At 38.9% G+C, this 17813-nt stretch overlaps 1 protein-coding gene across 4 annotated transcripts in view; it reads right to left on the reverse strand.

Moving 5' to 3' along the window:
• The window catches only part of ksr1a (kinase suppressor of ras 1a), a 56653-nt gene that overhangs the window by 17248 nt on the left and 21592 nt on the right, over positions 1–17813 (reverse strand). For 3 of the 4 annotated variants that reach the window (XM_077242127.1, XM_077242125.1, XM_077242126.1), the window contains exons 2-9: positions 12039–12179; positions 7424–7571; positions 4244–4706; positions 2523–2698; positions 1109–1178; positions 928–1011; positions 307–368; positions 111–220 (exon numbers count right to left, since the gene is read on the reverse strand). In XM_077242127.1, the coding sequence (XP_077098242.1) occupies positions 111–220; positions 307–368; positions 928–1011; positions 1109–1178; positions 2523–2698; positions 4244–4706; positions 7424–7571; positions 12039–12170 (1245 nt within the window). In that variant the 5' untranslated portion in view covers positions 12171–12179. Of the gene's footprint in view, positions 1–110; positions 221–306; positions 369–927; positions 1012–1108; positions 1179–2522; positions 2699–4243; positions 4707–7423; positions 7572–12038; positions 12180–14141; positions 14225–17813 lie in introns of those variants that run through there. The other variant, XM_077242128.1, reaches the window with a different exon arrangement.

A 17813-nucleotide genomic window follows, 5' to 3' on the forward strand; every position in this document is an offset into this window, starting at 1 on the left:
ACTTAAATGTGCACAGTATATGCACAACCTGGAAAATATACATACTGAATACTACAAAAACAGAACAAGTTGTATGCTAGTTTGTCATTCTGTCAAACAGTAATCAGTACCTTCTTTGTTATTGCCTTCGGTAGTGTCCCGAACTGTGGAGCTTCAGGTGGACGGTCCACAGGGTTGTTGATGTCTGAGGGTACAGACTCGGTCCTACGAATCTTTGTGACTGAGAGACGCACATGAAATTGTTAGAAAAACATGTCTGTCATGATTGATGTTCTTATATATGAGCAACTAATAAGATAGGCTTACTGGGCAGGAAGGAGATTCTGCAGGATGGAGCTTCTTTAGTGCATTTGTTGTGACACTTTAATCTACAAGTAGAAAAGATGACATGAGTGTGTGATGTTTACATTTACATTTGATTCATGAGTGTTGGTTGGTTTCCTTGGGTGAATCTCACAAAACTTGTCATGAACATTTCCGGGTTTTATATATATATATATATATATATATATTATTGCAAAGCATGTAGTATTTATACAACAATGGTTGTTTTTACTATACTGAATTTAATTTATATAAAATAGTTTTTTCTTTCATTTTTATAAAAAGTCATTGCATTCAGACAGGATGATTTTTCTTACTATACTACAGTAAAGGGAATCATATTTTTTGCACTACTTTAATGCGAATTTAGTAATGAAAAATGTTTTTAATTGTCATTAAACTAACCATGAAATCAAAATTGACAATTCTTATTTTTTTATGGAATTTTGCAGTATTTATTATAAATGATTTATCAGTGCGCATTATTATTTTTTTTTAATTCATGTGCTCTCGTAGTTTTTAATCAAAATAACTATCTTTTTAAATATGAAATAATATTTCTACTATAATAATTTCTTTGTGAGATTCACAGTTTTTACTCACCTGCAGTGTTTACATTTCACCCCAAAGATCATGTTTTTCTGGCACACTTGACATGTCTGGGAGAGCCAAGACTTTGTAGAGAACCTATAAACATAAAAACAAACATCTTTATGTCTCCAGGATATAATAATTCAACAAACAGTTTTTGATTGGTAAATTAAGCCCAGAGGGGCGTGGCTACCTGTGAGTGACAGCCAGACCGATGTCTCTCCGCAGAGCCTGAGGTGAACTGCGGTGGACAGTAACATTATCTAGAGAGAATCAGAACAGACAGAGACAGTTTGAATTACTTTAATTTGATTAAGTATTTCTAAACAACACGGTTTAAGGCCCTGTTTACACCAGGTATTAAAGAGGTGGTTCAGGATTTTGGACATCGGAGATCATTTCCAAGTTAGCCTGGGTGTTATTTATCAGTGGAGACAGTTTTCAAAAATTTTCATCCAGTCCTTCCAGTTGCATAGTTCGCCGGTGCTAGGCTAGCGCGAGTCAACGGTATATGCTAGCCTGCCATTAAAAACAGTTTTACCCCCTCCACAGTACACCAAAAGCATTAAATTACAACGCCAAACTATCAATGTAAATGTCTGTTGAGAGAATAATGTTAGAAATGTTATATACACTATCGAAAAAGTTATTAAAGACATCGTTAAAATAGTCCAAGTGACTACAGTGGCTCAATCTTAAGTTTATCAAGCGACGAGAATACTTTTTGTGCGCAAAAACAAACAAAAATAACGACTATTTCAACTATTGATTTCCTTCTCTGTGGGCGTCGAGTCAGTTAGCGTAGTGTGATAGCGTAGAGCTACGTCACGCGTAGGCTCACTATTGGCCGACGCTGGTCATGTGTGTGATGCGTGTGACGTACAACACAGAAGCGCTGCGCTGTTACACTAGTGAACTCACTCGACACCCACAGAGAAGGAAATCAATAGTTGAAATAAAGTCGTAATTTTTGTTTGTTTTTGCGCACAAAAAGTATTCTCGTCGCTTGATGAACTTAAGATTGAGCCACTGTAGTCACTTGGACTATTGTAACGATGTCTTTAATAACTTTTCGGGGAACAAGTTTCAATCCCTTAGAAGCCTATGGAGGAGTGATCCAGCTCTCAGATTTAATCAAAAATATCTTAATTCCTGTTCCGAAGATGAACGAAGGTCTTACGGGGTTGAACAACATGAGGGAGAGTAAATACTGACAGAACTTACATTTTAGGGTGAACTATCCCTTTAATACCAGATGTAAACAGGGCCTATCATAGGACATAACATAACCGCCAGATCGACCTCCAAAACACAAACACTCATCTAGACTCAGTAGCAAATGCTCAGTAAACAGCTGTGCTTTTACAAAGTGCTGCTGGTGAATCATTTACTCCGCTCCCTGCAAACCGCCAGTGATGGCAGGAGTGTTTGAGTGTGTAGATTAGGTGAGAGAGGCTCTTCACTCTGAGAGGATGAACTGTGACCTCAGTCTGATCAGCATTCAGCAGGCACTTCACTGCAGTCTGGTCTATTTGAATTGAAGATCTTCTCCTCAGGCAAGAACTATGCATGTGTCTGAAATGCTGTAATTGTGCTGTTGAACTCACTCCTCAGACCGATGTGCTCTTCCTGTAGTGTGGGTGTACCAGGCAAGGTGTACGGGGCCGTGGCGGGTGCCGTCCCAGGGGTCCGTACAGAGAGAGTGGGCGAGCGTGATGGAGAGTCCTCGCAACTGTTCCCATTAATTTGGACATTCAGAAACAGCTTGTTCTTCTTCACACACCTAAGAACAACAAAAGTCAGTGTGATCTCAGAGGGATCACAAAGTGACTTAGCGATATATTGGTCAGACCGATTAATCTGGCTATTCTGGGATTATTGCATTAATCTCGTTAGTATAACTGTCCTGACCACGTGCATTTCCGGTTTTCAAATATATTTTTGACAATTTAAAGGGAATATTGTGTAAAATAAACATTTAAAAATGTATTTACATCTCAAATTTTATTTATTATAATTTATTTATTATAATAATATTTATAATAATGAAACAATTTATATAGTATACATGTTACCTCAATTCATTCGCATACTTATTTGTATATTTGTGCTTATAGACTGTTTACATAAGGTTGGTTATTGTATGAATACAGTTGGTTTATTACTATTATTATTATTATTATTATTATTATTGTAATTAATTTTACTCTATCCTATTCTATTTTCCATTCCTTATATTTTTGTATTTTACTTTTATATTTTTGAGCTGCTGTAACACAGGAATTTCCCCAGTGTGGGATTAATAACATTTATCCTGTCCTATCCTATTATATTTCCATTACTATGTAGTCAAACTGAACCATTTAGTAGAATTCACGTAATCATTCAAATTAATTAATTTAATAATTTATGAAGAAATTTATAAGCAAGCATAATTTAATTAATTTATTGTTAATAATTTTTATTTATTGACAATTTAAATTGATCTAACAATAATTAAGAATTTCCAGCTTTTAGCATAAGCGTTCAGAACAAAAGGTTTTTAAGATTATGAGACATTTTAGTCAAGTGTGTCAAAACTTTTGGACACTAACAAAAAGACTAAATATTCATAAATGATCATATTGTTAGTGTAAATGGTAATGACATCATCACAGATTGCTATTAGTCACTGCACAGAAAAATGCATGACTCATGAAAAATCACAGTCAGTGACTGTAAAATAATTCAAGTGATTTAACCCTGTAAAGTCTGACAAATGTAATAATAATAATAAGTGGCATATACAGTAAAATATAGGAGAATATGGAGCTCATACACGACTCGTGAAGGAAAAAACACCTCAATCTTATCCAGAGGCCCAAACTGAGCAAAAATATGCAATTTAGTGCAGTTGATGATATTTATATGGCCAAAAATAAGAAATTCTGATAGCTTGTAATGTAAACCAGTGAGATCTTTATAACAGTATAGGAGACTACATACATAAAATGCATATAAAAATCAGTAGTCACTCTATATCTCCCAATAATATGTCTTTGCAAGATGATTTTTAAATCGGTAGTTTCATGATCAAAGCTCTGAAGTTATTATTGTGGGGGCAAAACATTTAATGCAATGCAATTCAATGATGATAGAGAGAAGTACAAATAAACATTTCTCAAAAGCCTGAAGTTTCCTTTGTTATGATATGCTCACAATTTAACAAGAAATGTGCGTATCAAATATGATACAGTAGGCTTTAAATAGCCTACTTTTACTAAGTACCTTTGACGTCCCTATGTGTGGTATGCCAGTGTTTGTACTGGTTCATTTCCTCATGACCTACTTGTTTGTGGGCGTGTCTTCGATGCGGTGGCCGAGCTGACTCTCGTGGCTCTTGCTGCGGGTCATCGAGATGTTGGGGAGGAGGTGCAAAACTTTTCGGGAAGGAGGAGGAGGGGTGCACGGAGGCTTGAGGCGGTGTCTCCTCCGTGAGGGCGGGGTTATGGGCGGAGTTGAGGTGTGTCCGGTGAGTCTGACGGGCCTGGAGGTGTAATACGGACTGGGATCGGTCAGACTCTCTGCGTAACCGTGGTAGATGTGAGCCTCGCCGGCTGACAGGATGTAGCGGGGGTATAGGCAGGTTGGGAGGGGCGTGGAGGGTGTGTTTGGGGGTCGAGCCAGAGGGGAAGGGCTGTGGGGTCGCAGGGAACCTCCTAGTAACGGAATCTGGTCCACCGGAGTCAAGCCGCCACTGTCCCGCCTCATGGGCTCGGAGAACCAACAGCCGCTGTCCTCTTTAAACTCCCCTGAAAGAAATACAATTATAGTCAATTAAGAAGAAATCTATTATTGAGATTAGGGCTGCACGATATGTCGAAATAGAATCAATATTGTAACATGGCTTAGTGCAATTTTGAAATCATGCAGACTTCAATTTAATTAAAGGGGAACTATGCATTTTTTTTTAGCTTAACTGAACAGCTTCGGAGTTATTGGAATGGTTATACAGGTGAAACTCGAAAAATTTGAATATCGTGCAAAAGTTATAATTTTGATGATTATGGCTTACAGTTTATGAAAACCCCAAATTCAAAAACTCAGAAAATTAGAATATTACATGAAATCAATAAAAAAAGGACTTTAAATACAGAAATGTCAGCCCTCTGAAAAGTATAATCACGCATATGTATATAGTTATATATACTAAATATATTAGTTTCATCTTTTAATTTGAATTACTGAAATACATGAACTGTTGCACGATATTCTAATTTTTCGATTTTCACCTGTGTGACCTTTTTCGGGTTGAATGGTGGTCGTCTCGCCCCCCCTGGTGCCTGTGAGTGGAAAAACCACACTTGCAACTTTGGGCCGGCAGGCCGCCCATTCGATGTAACGAATTGCTTTAGGGCACTGCACACATATAATAAGCAGAAAGCCAGGAAAGCATTGTCGGAGGAACAGAGAAAGAGGAAACGACAGACTGACCGAGCGAGGAGTCAGACACGAGTAAACATCGGACCTGCGTTTTCATAATGGCGAAAAAACGAAGAAAGCGCGGTCGGAAGAGTCTAGAAAAAGGAAACGAGAATCTGACAGCACGAGGAACCGGACAAGAGTCCCACTCGCTCAGTCTTTCACTGTTAAAGTTGATTCCTGCGATTATTATGAGAACAGTTGTCAATATCTCACATAATTATCAGGACATTAATAAGCCTACACGTTGTAAATAGTGTAAATGAGCGCAATTTGCAAACTATTATGATAAATTGCAATAATCATGTCTAACGACATCGTAACAGACATTGTTACGAAATAATGCGTCGTACATGTAACTTTATTGATGCAATCTGGCATTTTGTAATGTTTACATTACACTGAAAAAACACAAATGAAATTATACAGTAGGCCTAGGCTGTAGGCTATTTACTTGTAATTTAGCTGCTATCATGTAAAAACATTATAAGCCATCAAACGCGGTAGGCTACTTTATTATTATAAAGTGCAGAGGCGGTGAGTGCAGAGACGCTCTGCTGAGTGGTATTTACGACAGTAACGTTAAATACCAGTACTCTACAGTGACTCTAGGGGGCGCTGTTTGACAAAAACGGAAATCCTGCATAGTGTGCCTTTAAATAAATATATGCGCTTCCGGCTCATCCATGATGCAGTGCTTCACCGGACTAGAAGCTTTCACTCTGAACCTGGCAGTGTATGCACCCATTGACCGGCAACCCATCAAAATCAAAGCTCAAAGGTTAAAAATAATGTTATTAATATTAGTATTGTAATTTTACAGTTTACTGAATTGGGCAAAAACAATGAGAATGTGCCCTATGCACCCCAAATCACCACACTCATTTTAGAATGATTAATTCTTTCCAAATATAGCTATTCAAGTAATTTGGTAAACATTGGATTCATATCGTAATAGAGCTATTTCAATAACTTTTGTTTGATTTGTTCATTGCAAAGAGCTGAAAGTCTGTCAATTTTGCCGATAAACCTGATTTGCAATGGGGGTTGAATAATTTCGATTACAACTCTAAATGATTTATTGGATTTCATTGTATGGCATTTATATGCATATAATTTTTTTTAAATTGTGTTCCCTCATAATCTTTAATCAAAATAACTTCTCCATCTTGCAGAAACATCTCTTCTCTTCTCTAATGATGTGTTGGCGCAAGGGCGGAACAACCTGTCGCTCACATGAAATCGACCAATAGAGAGCATGAGTCCCTCCCCTTTGCTTCCGGCTCATGGGACCTTTTTTCGGAAAAAATATGTATGGTAGTCAATGGCGAGAGACAACTTATCTTTTTATTCCGTCTGAACTGTGCCCTGAATTACACATATGATTTGTCAATTAAAAAGATAATTATGAAAGTCAAGAAAGTCACAGTTTGTCATAAAACAGAAAAGTAACATTTATTTTTATGTGAAAATCGCTCCATGAACTACATCTCTCGTCTCGCACTATGTACGTCACCAAGCTCGTGTGTGTGCAGTCTGGTACAAAACACACCGGCATGACGGCGTAACGTTACGATTATAACGTTAGACTATAGAAAACATGACAGACGTTAGCTTCAGTAAAGTTAGCTTCATTCATTGAGAGAAAAGGTATGACGTCACATGCACGCCTTTTGGGTTTGTAGTCTTTGTAATTACGTATTTTCACAGTCTTATACCTCAACAGTTTTACATCAAACTGCCACTTTCTTGACTTTAAAATGTATCTTTTAAATCCAAATATTTGTTGTGTCTCGCCATTGACTACCATACAATACTTTTCCGAAATAAGGTCCCGTGGTCCACCGGAAGGGGAGGGACTTAGGCTCTCTATAGCGAAACACAAACATCCAAGACTTTATTGGACAAAATAAAGTCCTACCCAACATTTTTCTTGTTCGAGAAGCCGTTTCACTCGGATAAACGTCACAATAGGGAAGAAAAGACTATCGCAATTTCCGTTTCATGCTGACTTTAAGTGCATGAATCTCAGGGAAAGAGCCCCCACCTGACTCAGAGGCACTCTTTAAACAGTTGAGGGCCGCACACAGCCTGGTGCACTCCTCTGCACCGGAGCCCAGCCGTCTCATGGTTTCCTTCACCTGACCGACGGGCATCTGCAGCAGAGCATCCAATGACAGCTTCACGTTCACTGCCTGAAGAGAGCGGGAGGGAGAGAATGGCAGCGAGTCCTGTCGAAAATACCTTCTGCTATGTGAAGAAAAACACTCTTAAAGGGATAGTTCACCCAAAAATTCTGTCAGTAATTACTCTCCCTCATGTTGTTCAACCCCGTAAGACCTTCGTTCATCTTCGGAACACAAATTAAGATATTTGTGATTAAATCTGAGAGCTGGATCACTCCTCCATAGGCTTCTAAGGGATTGACACTTGTTCCCCGAAAAGTTATTAAAGACATCGTTAAAATAGTCCAAGTGACTACAGTGGCTCAATCTTAAGTTTATCAAGCGACGAGAATACTTTTTGTGCGCAAAAAAAAAAAAAATAACAACTTTATTTCAACTCTTCATTTCCTTCTCTGTGGGCCTCGAGTCAGTTAGCGTAGTGTGATAGCGTAGAGCTACGTCACACGTAGGCTCACTATTGGCCGACGCTGGTCATGTGTGTGATGCGTGTGACGTACAACACAGAAGTTTACGCTATAGAGTGCCGAAGTTATGACGTCACTTTGTAGGCCAAAACGTGGAAGTGAGTTAGCATTTTAGCACTTCCGGTTCCCTCGCCCTAAAGTCTATGGGTTTTTTGAATGGGTTTTTGCCAGGGGTGGTAAAAGTACTCAATTTATACTCGAGTAAAAGTATATATACCTAAATAAAAAATGACTCCAGTAAAAGTAGAAAGTCCTCCATTCAAACATCACTTGAGCAAAAGTACAAAAGTATCCGATTTAAAACATACTTAAGTACCGAAAGTAAAAAGTAAATATTCAAACTGTAAATATCAATAATTAAACAGATCAATTGTTTTGGGAGTGATATGCAATGTTTTAATTTAACAAATTATTAGATACTGCAATTAAGAATGTGTTAGATTTGCAATCATAAGAGACAATGAAGCACCTTGCATCAATTCTAAACAATTTAATTAAGTTAAGTCACCTTCTCTGGCACCAACATCCCCCTCTCATCAATAGTTACAAATCTTGGTGTAAAAATTGACGCACAACTCACTTTTGAAGCCCATATAAATCACCTATGCAAGACCTCTTTCTACCACCTCCGTAACATCTCCAAACTCCGCCCCATTCTCTCCTTCTCGGATGCTGAAAAGCTGGTTCATGCCTTTATCTCATCTAGACTGGACTACTGCAACGCAATTCTCATTGGGATTCCTGGAAAGAGTCTGCAGAGGCTTCAGTACATCCAAAACTCTGCAGCTAGGATCCTGATGAGAGTGCGGAAACATGAGCACATTACCCCCATTCTCCACTCACTCCACTGGCTTCCCATCTCCACAAGGATTGAGTACAAGGTTTCCCTCCTCACACATCAATGCATCCATGGACATGCCCCCTCCTACCTCAAAGAACTTATCAATCCATAAAACACATCCCGTTCCCTACGTTCCACTCACTCAAACCTCCTCCACATACCCAGAACCAGACTCAGGACTATGGGAGATAGGGCCTTTTGTGCTGCTGCCCCAAAATTGTGGAATTCCCTCCCTGACAACTTAAGGGCACCTCAATCCACTGTATGTTTTAAAAAAGGCCTTAAGACATTTCTTTTTAGCAAAGCTTTTGGTACCCTTTAGATGTTTTTTTATCTTTTATTTTTCATTTTTAACCTGTAGCACTTTGAGATCCTCTGATGAAAAGTGCGTTATAAATAAAATGTATTATTATTATTATTAAGTGACAGCATATTATGGTGCAATGACTGCTAGGCCATTCTTTGATACAAATTTTACAATTTCAATTCAATTATTGTGGTTTGATTCCGATCTTGATTCAATATAGATTCATTTTGATAAATATTTGGTACAGTAGATGCATGTTAATTTTTAAATTAAGATTTTTAAATCTCACCTAATTCTGTAAACAGGCTACAGAGAGCCCTGTCAGCTGGTATTATTAAATGTTAAAAATACATGTGATTTTTATTATAATAACAACTTTATAATATTTTAATGATATAAGTAATAATATAATAAATATACAGTGCACATTTAACAAAATACTAATTTATACTAATATTAAATATATTATAAAATAATAATTTTTCTAGCCAACTAACATGCTATGGTCATTAAATGTTTGTTTGTTTTCCTGAGGTAAATGTAACGTTATGTGACATATTGTTCTCCAGCTGTTTTATTGACCTCTTTCCACGGTTGAAAAACACTGATTTATTGATATTATGTATAAGGTATATACATTTCGGTAAATTGTACTGTATCTTTCAACATAGGCTACCTATTATTGTTCATTTGTGTTTATTTACAATTAACTAGTACTAAAGGGTATTAAGGGCACCCCATAGCAGGCGCTAGCTATCTGTCACGTCACATTTAAAAGCTCCAAAACAGTATTTATTGTTTAAATTTCGTAATAAAATTGACGGAATCTGAGAGCTGAGAATTTGTTTAATATCAAAAGTAACCCACTCTGTCTTGTCCGTCGGTGTCAGTGTCCTCTTTGCTTCGCGATTTTTCTCTGCGTGAGAAAATGGATGTGTGTCGTGAGAGCGTGTGGAAAGTGTCAATTGCGTGAGTCTCACACTGAATGAGTGAGAGTTGGCAGCTCTGCAATAGATATGTTCCATAACATTAGCTGCATCAAACATAAGATGTGCAAGATTCAAGGTAAGCGGGAATCTCGGGATCATTGCTGGGCAGAGCTGCACCTTCACCTGTTTCTGCGGTCATCTTCCACAATGGCGAACTGACTGCTATGTGAGCGTATGCTGGCAAAGAGCTTGCGCGTTCTTTTTTTCAAAATAAAACCAAGTTTTTCATTGGTTTGGAAAGCCATTGTAATAAATACTTGGAGCAGGCATGGGGAAATGTAACGGAGTAAAAAGTAAACTTTGTCTTTAATATTGTAGTGGAGTAAGAGTAAAAGTAGATGCAAATAAAACATACTCAAGTAAAGTACAGATCCCCGAAAAAAATACTTAAGTAAAGTAACGAAGTATTTCTACTTCGTTACTTACCACCACTGGTTTTTGCTAAATCGCCTGAAATAAGGTCTGTGGTTAACAAAGCCTCTAAATATTTTCACGTTTTCATCTATGACATAAAACACACCAGTTATAACCTGCGTTTGTTTTTTTAAACTTTATTGTGTCTGCTTGTGGTTTTTTAAACTTTATATAGGCTTCAAAATGTATACATTTTAGATTAACTTGTAAAGATTATCTTGATAGGCAAAACGTGTAAGGGTCACAACTCTTTGTTGAACACAGATCTTATTTTTTGCGATTTTCCAAAAGTCTATGGGGAAAATGCATAGCTTTTAGATCGAGGGAACCCCTGCGCCGCTAACTTCCGAGTTGTCCTACAAAAGTGACGTCATAACTAGAGCACTCTATTACACTAGTGAACTCACTCGACGCCCACAGAGAAGGAAATGAATAGTTGAAATAAAGTTGTTATTTTTGTTTGTTTTTGCGCACAAAAAGTATTCTCGTCGCTTGATAAGCTTAAGATTGAGTCACTGTAGTCACTTGGACTATTTTAACGATGTCTTTAATAACTTTTCGGGGAACAAGTGTCAATCCCTTAGAAGCCTATGGAGGAGTGATCCAGCTCTCAGATTTAATCACAAATATCTTAATTTGTGTTCCGAAGATGAACGAAGGTCTTACGGGGTTGAACAACATGAGGAACAACATGTAAATACTGACAGAATTTTTGGGTGAACTATCTCTTTAAAGCAATCAGTAAGATGCTGACATGATCCTAACAGACGGAGGGTTATTCAACAGGTGATTTATAGTCACATACACCACGCACTCGCAGCTCATTCTCTTGTGAATAAAGCTCTCCACCTCTTCAAATTCCTAGGACACATGACCGCTTATACTAATTAATCTAAGTGCCTAATTACAAACCTGAGTGTGATTGATTTTAAAAGAGCGACTCCTGAGATTTGACTGAGATTAATATCATAAAAGCCCAGAATTACTCACACAGTCATACTGTAAATGTGTGATGAATCTCACAAACTGATATTTTTGGGGGGGCTTTTTGACATGTTTAATGCCATTCAACATGGATATGCACAGGATATGATGTTGTGGAGAAGAGTCAAGGGTGATTATGAAATAATACGGTACAGTTAAATGTGTCAAGATCATGTATGCTAACCTCCAGGCCACAATTTCAAAATGTATTCAGTTTTGGTGTGAAATATTATCCGAACAAATATGACCATTTATTGGCTTTGTGAGAGTCACCTTGTTACATTCTTGAATTGTTTTTTTATGTGTCACGTTACCAAAGTCCTGAATATGTACAAGACAACCACCTGATTTAGCTGAAAAGATAAGTAATCATCCCCTCTTCTTCACCACACACACACACACACACACACACACACACACACACACACACACACACACACACACACACACACACACACACACACACACACACGTTACCTCTATGAGCTCAGGTCTGGCGTTGATGGTGCGTAACCAGTCCTCCAGCCGTGGGTAGCTGTTCAGGGCCGGCGGCCTTTCTGTGTCTGGCACCTTCTGCTTACACTGCAGCTGTTTACCGATGTACTTCATGAGCTTGACCTGCAGGGGGCAGCAGAGCACAAGGCAGATGAGGGAGGGGCCAGTCAGAGCAGGGGCGGAGCCTGAGAGAGGCCTTTATTGGGTTTCACATTCAACCAAAGGACAATTTCACATACAGCTGTATGAACTTAGACAACTGTTACAACATAAGCATGAATGGATATCACAAAGGACACCAAGAAATGCTATCAAGTCAATTTATTTGTAATGACAGGCCCTAATGACGCAGGTGTGAAATCTCAAAAAATGCATGTTCTTTCAGGATGGAAGGTACGTCAATTAATCAAAGTCAAAAATACGTTGAAATCAGCTTTGCATTACAGCAGTGTCTCTCATCAGCCAGATTTCAGCATCAGTCGCACATGCAAGGCTAATAAATAACACAGCATCAGAGCACACACAGTTTGAAATCTGACTGGATTTTCTCTCCCTCTCTCTTTTTGTGCTCCCCTTCAGCAAACAGGGCTGTCAGCTATAAATAACTGTTATTATATGGAAGGGAGCTGCAGCCCTCCTCATGGGGGCGACTGCACTGCTGGCATGGCAACCGAGTGTCATCGGAACACTGCTGACGGTGGAGCGTTCTGACATCACAGCTCCACCAGACGCAGAGTTCACACGGAGGCTACAGTTGCCGCCGCGTTTCAGTCCGCAGTTGCACATGCCGCCGAACTCGCCGATATACGGTTGAAGGATTTTTCCCCATTCCAGCCTGTAGGGTTTTGGGATGTGCGAGAGATGCTGTTTCACTCGGATATCCGTCACAATAGAGATTATAGTGTATTTTTTATTTTAGGACAGTAGCTAGACAGGAAGTGAGGTGGGAGAGAGAGGGGGGATGGGATCGGGAAAGATCCACGAGCCGGGACTCGAACTCGGGTCGCCCGAAGCACAACGGCGCTACATGTCGGCGCACTTGCTCACGAGGCTATCGGAGCCGACACAATAGAGATTAAAAGACTTTTGCAACTTTGCCAACTTTAAAGGGGAACTCGGCAACTCTAGCTATTTCTTCGATTTTCACTTTTTGTTGTCGCATGTTTTTCTCAGCGAGCTCCCCCTACAGCTGTGAGGCGTATATTTCACAACAATGTAGTAAAAAAACTCACTTGCGGCCCCTCCTCCCCCTTTCTACCGCTGCACATGTGCATTTGTTATTATCGGGGCCGGCCAACTTTATCGTGTGGAGTGTGTCTACCGAGGTGGGTAATACATCATACAAATTGAGGGCGGCGTGTGTGTTTATGTCGGATTGCAGTAAAGCAGTTTGTGTTTCTCGCTCGTTCTCGCTTCTCACGAGACTCCCTATTTCCAACTTACCGGGACGTTAAACCTCATGTTGCAAGGTTGGTTTTCCACCTGGGAACGCTGGGGGGAGCGGGGAAAGCCACCATTCTCACCAGAACAGGTTATTAAACCATCCAAATGATTTCTAAACGATTTTATTAAGTTGAAATAGTTGCCGAATGCCCCTTTAATGTACAATGATCATAATGCAAGACAAGAACAGCGCATCTATATGACTTATTTTTCAGGAGCATTCAGAGCTGGACCATTTGACTGTTTGGATTTGACTATATGGATTGCTTATGCATTTCTTCTGGGGGTTACAAAATTTCTGTTTAAGCGTTATGGAAATTTGTCTTGGCGCACATTCCTAGTAAAGACCGTTCTGGATAATAAACGCTGTGGGGAACGCTCCCAAATCTTGCACAAACAAACTGCACTGGCTAACGCAGGAGGAATTTTCCTGCTCGGTGCAGAATGCTGACCCACCTCAAATTCACCGATGCACTCAAAAAACCACACCTATTCCCTCGTTCTGCATGTATCCAGCTTCCTGGATGGGCCGCACGGACACCTCAGCAGAACAGAAGCGCTGACAATGCAGTGAGACAGAAAGAAGGGAAGGGGGGAATACAGAGAGGGAGAGAGAGAGAGAGAGAGAGAACGACGGCTCACCTGCTGTGACAGTTCAGGTCAGCGGCTCACTGACGCACAGAGGCCTGTTACCATGAGGCCGGCGGCCATAAAACGAGTCATCCTTTCACACGTCCCCCTCCGCCGCCCCCCATCCCACTGCTGCCGCCTGCAATCACTGCTTTAATGAGAATGCATTAAACAGACGCTTAATCCCTCTATCATCATTACCAGATACACCAACAAATACATATACAGTGTTGGTCAGAATTAATGGCATCCCTGGTAAATATGATCAAAAATGCCTGTAAAAAATAAATCTGCATTGTTTATCCTTTTGATATTTCTTTCAAAAAATGTGCAAAAATCTAACCTTTCATTGAAGTAAAATAATTGAAAGTGGGAGGAGGGGGAGTCACATTATCAAATAAATGTTTTTTTACAAAACACGTTGGCCACAATTATTGGCACCCCTAGATTTTTTTATGAGTAAAATATCTCTAAAGTATATTCCCATTAATATTTACCTTTTTTTTTAGCACACTAGGAACATGACTATGAACATGAAATTGTCTAGCTATGAATTCTTGTTTCACAGGAGTTTAAATATGAGGAAACACAAAGGTCAAATTCTCTTAATCCTCCATCACAATGAGTAAAACCAAAGAATATAGTTCTGATGTGCATCAAAAGATTGTTGAGCATCACAAAATAGAAAATAGATAAAGAATTGAAAATCCCCATTTTGACCAATGAAATAAGAAGTTCCAATAAACTAAAGATGTTCTGAATCTGCCAGGAAGAGGACGTGTGTCTATATTGTCTTAATGGATGGTGAGGAGGAAAGTTTGAGTGACCAAAGACTCTCCAAGGATCACAGATGGAGAATTGCAGAGATTACTTGAGTCTCGGGGGTCAGAAAGCCTAAAAAAATATATCAAACCACCCCTACATCCCCACATGTTGTTTGGGAGGGTTTTAAGAAAAATCCTCCTCGCTCGTCCAAAAACAAACCCCAGCATATGCAGTTATCAGACACGACTGGAACTTTAAACGGCACAGGGTTCTGTGGTCAGATGAAACTAAAAAAGGACTTTTTGGCAGCAAACACGCTAGATGTGTTTTGTGCATCAGGAATAAAGAGTAGCCCATGTCTACGGTTAAATATTCTGCTGGTTCTTATATGTTGTGGGTCTATTTTTTTGCTGGAGGTCCTGGACATCTTGTTCAGATACATGGTATTATGGATTCTAGCAAATACCAACAGATAAAAAATCAAAACCTGACTGTCTCTGCTAGAAATCTTATAATGGGTCGTGGTTGGATATTCCATCAGGACAATGATCCAAAACACACATCAAAATCAACACAAAAATGGGTAAATGAGCACAAAATGAAGCTTCTGCCATGACCGTCCCAGTCTCTAAACTGAACCCTATAGAAGATGAGTGCGCTGAACTGAAGAGGAGAAGCACATCATGAATTTGTGAATCTGAAGGATCTGGAGAGATTCTGTATGAAGGAATGTTCTCTGATCTCTGGTCAGGTGTTCTCCAAACTCATCAGGCATTATAGGAGAAAACTCAAAGCCGTTATCTTGGCAAAAGGAGATTGCAAAAAATATTTAATAACAGGGAGCCAATAATTATGGCCAGCGTGTTTTGAAGAAAAGCATTTATTTCATAATGTTATTTACTCAAACTGATTACTTGCCTATATGTTCAAACTGATCTCTGCATACTAATATACTCCATATGAATTTAAACTGATCCAAAAATTATATTCAAATTGATTGTTATACATTTAATTTGCTCCCTCAGACACTATATTTGCAAACTGACCCACACATACCGAAATTTATCATTATATACTTAAAAAGATACCCACTGATCCCTGCATACTCAAACTTATCCTTTCACTCAATCGCTATACACTCAAACTGATTCTTAAATACTTAAAATTATGCTCTCATACTTAAATGTAACCCTGCATACTCAGACTGATCACTATACAATCAAATTGAATATTATATACCTAAAGTCAGCATTAAACAGAAGTTGTGGTAGTCTTTCCTTCCCTATTGTGATGTATACCCAAATTAAACAGCTTATTGAACATTTAAAAATGTAGGGCAGGGCTTTGATTTTGTCCATCGGGAATTGAATGGATGGTTGTGGTTTGCTATTGGTCGATCTCATGTGATTGACAGGTTGCCCCGCCCTCACACAAGTAAACACGTCGTCAGAGAGATGTTACTGCAAGAGGGAAGTTATTTTGATTAGAGATTATGAGGGCACATGAATTTAAAAAAATATATATTTATGTGCAAAGATAAATCATTTATAATTAATACGGCAAGATTCCATAAAAAACAAGAATTGACTATTTTAATTTAATGGTGATTTAAAATGATGCCCACATATTTAACCTGATCACTATCAGATTGGTCACAATAAACTCAAACTGATCCTTATATATTTAAATGACGTCCACATAGTCAAAGTGATTCCAAAAACTCAAATATATTTAATTCCAAAATAGATAAACTCATTCCTTAATATACTATATGCAAACTGATTCCCACATACTCAAAATCATCCCATAATTATACTCAAACAGAAGCCGAATACTCATACTGACCCCTGCGTAGTCAAAATGATCCACATAGACTGATAACCATCTACTCAAATTGATGTTTATATGCACATTATGATACCCACATATAGTCAAAATGATTGGCATAATCGCACTGATCCCACGAACTCTTTAACTTGATCCCAAAATACTACTATTTAAGCTATATATCCAAACGGCTCTACATCTTCAAATGAAACCGATCCCTAATATATTCAAAATTATACATACATTTTCAAGTCATTATCTGTCATTCCAAATGATCCCTACATTCGCAAACTGTTCCATACATAATCGTTTCTTACCAAACTACACTCAGTATGCATGCGCACTGTCTGAAGCCTTTTGCATTATGATCAGATCTTTGTACTGGGGAATTTCTGGCTGAAAATTCTTGGTCTTTATCTCCATTACGCACCCGCGCACACATGTCCCCGAGAGAAACCAGTCCCTCAACAAGTGAATCAGAGCTTCAATGACAACCTCTCAAGAGCCAAATGGCCTCTCTTTTGTACACATACTTCAGCAAAAAAGAAAAAGACCTTGAGTACTGTGTCGCGGCTGAAGCCAACAAAAGACCCGCGCACTGCAGGCGAGCATCTCGTAGCAGACAGCAGAACAAACACCAGTCGGGGTCAGGGGTCACGCGCGTAGGAGGACGGGAAACCAAAAACACCTTGTGGGAGGTCAGAGGCGATAAACAAGCAATTAAAGCTCTATTGCTAACAGCTAAATGCTAATTACACCGAGGACAGTGAGCACTCCACTCAATAAAGCTCAACTGCATTTCAAAAGCTTTTAGCCATCGCAGTCAATAGAAAAATTTGTGTCAAGTGCTTGAGGTCTGCGAGTTTTCCACAGGGCTCAGATTTCAGCACAACTAAAAAGGCTTACAACGAAACGGTTTAAAACTACAAGGTCTCATCCGATGCTCATATACTGCACAGTTCACACAGGAAGAACTTGAACTATTTCACTAAGCTAAAGAGCTCTATTTTACTGCCATTATCAACGTGTAATGCAGTTTCTGAATTTGGATATTGGGCCTACTAGCACTGTTCTGGCTTTCCTTTATTCCTA

This window comes from Siphateles boraxobius, unplaced genomic scaffold (assembly GCF_051911475.1).
Source record: "Siphateles boraxobius isolate OS27281-9 unplaced genomic scaffold, OSU_SipBor_1 25, whole genome shotgun sequence".
Classification (NCBI taxonomy): Eukaryota; Metazoa; Chordata; class Actinopteri; order Cypriniformes; family Leuciscidae; genus Siphateles; species Siphateles boraxobius.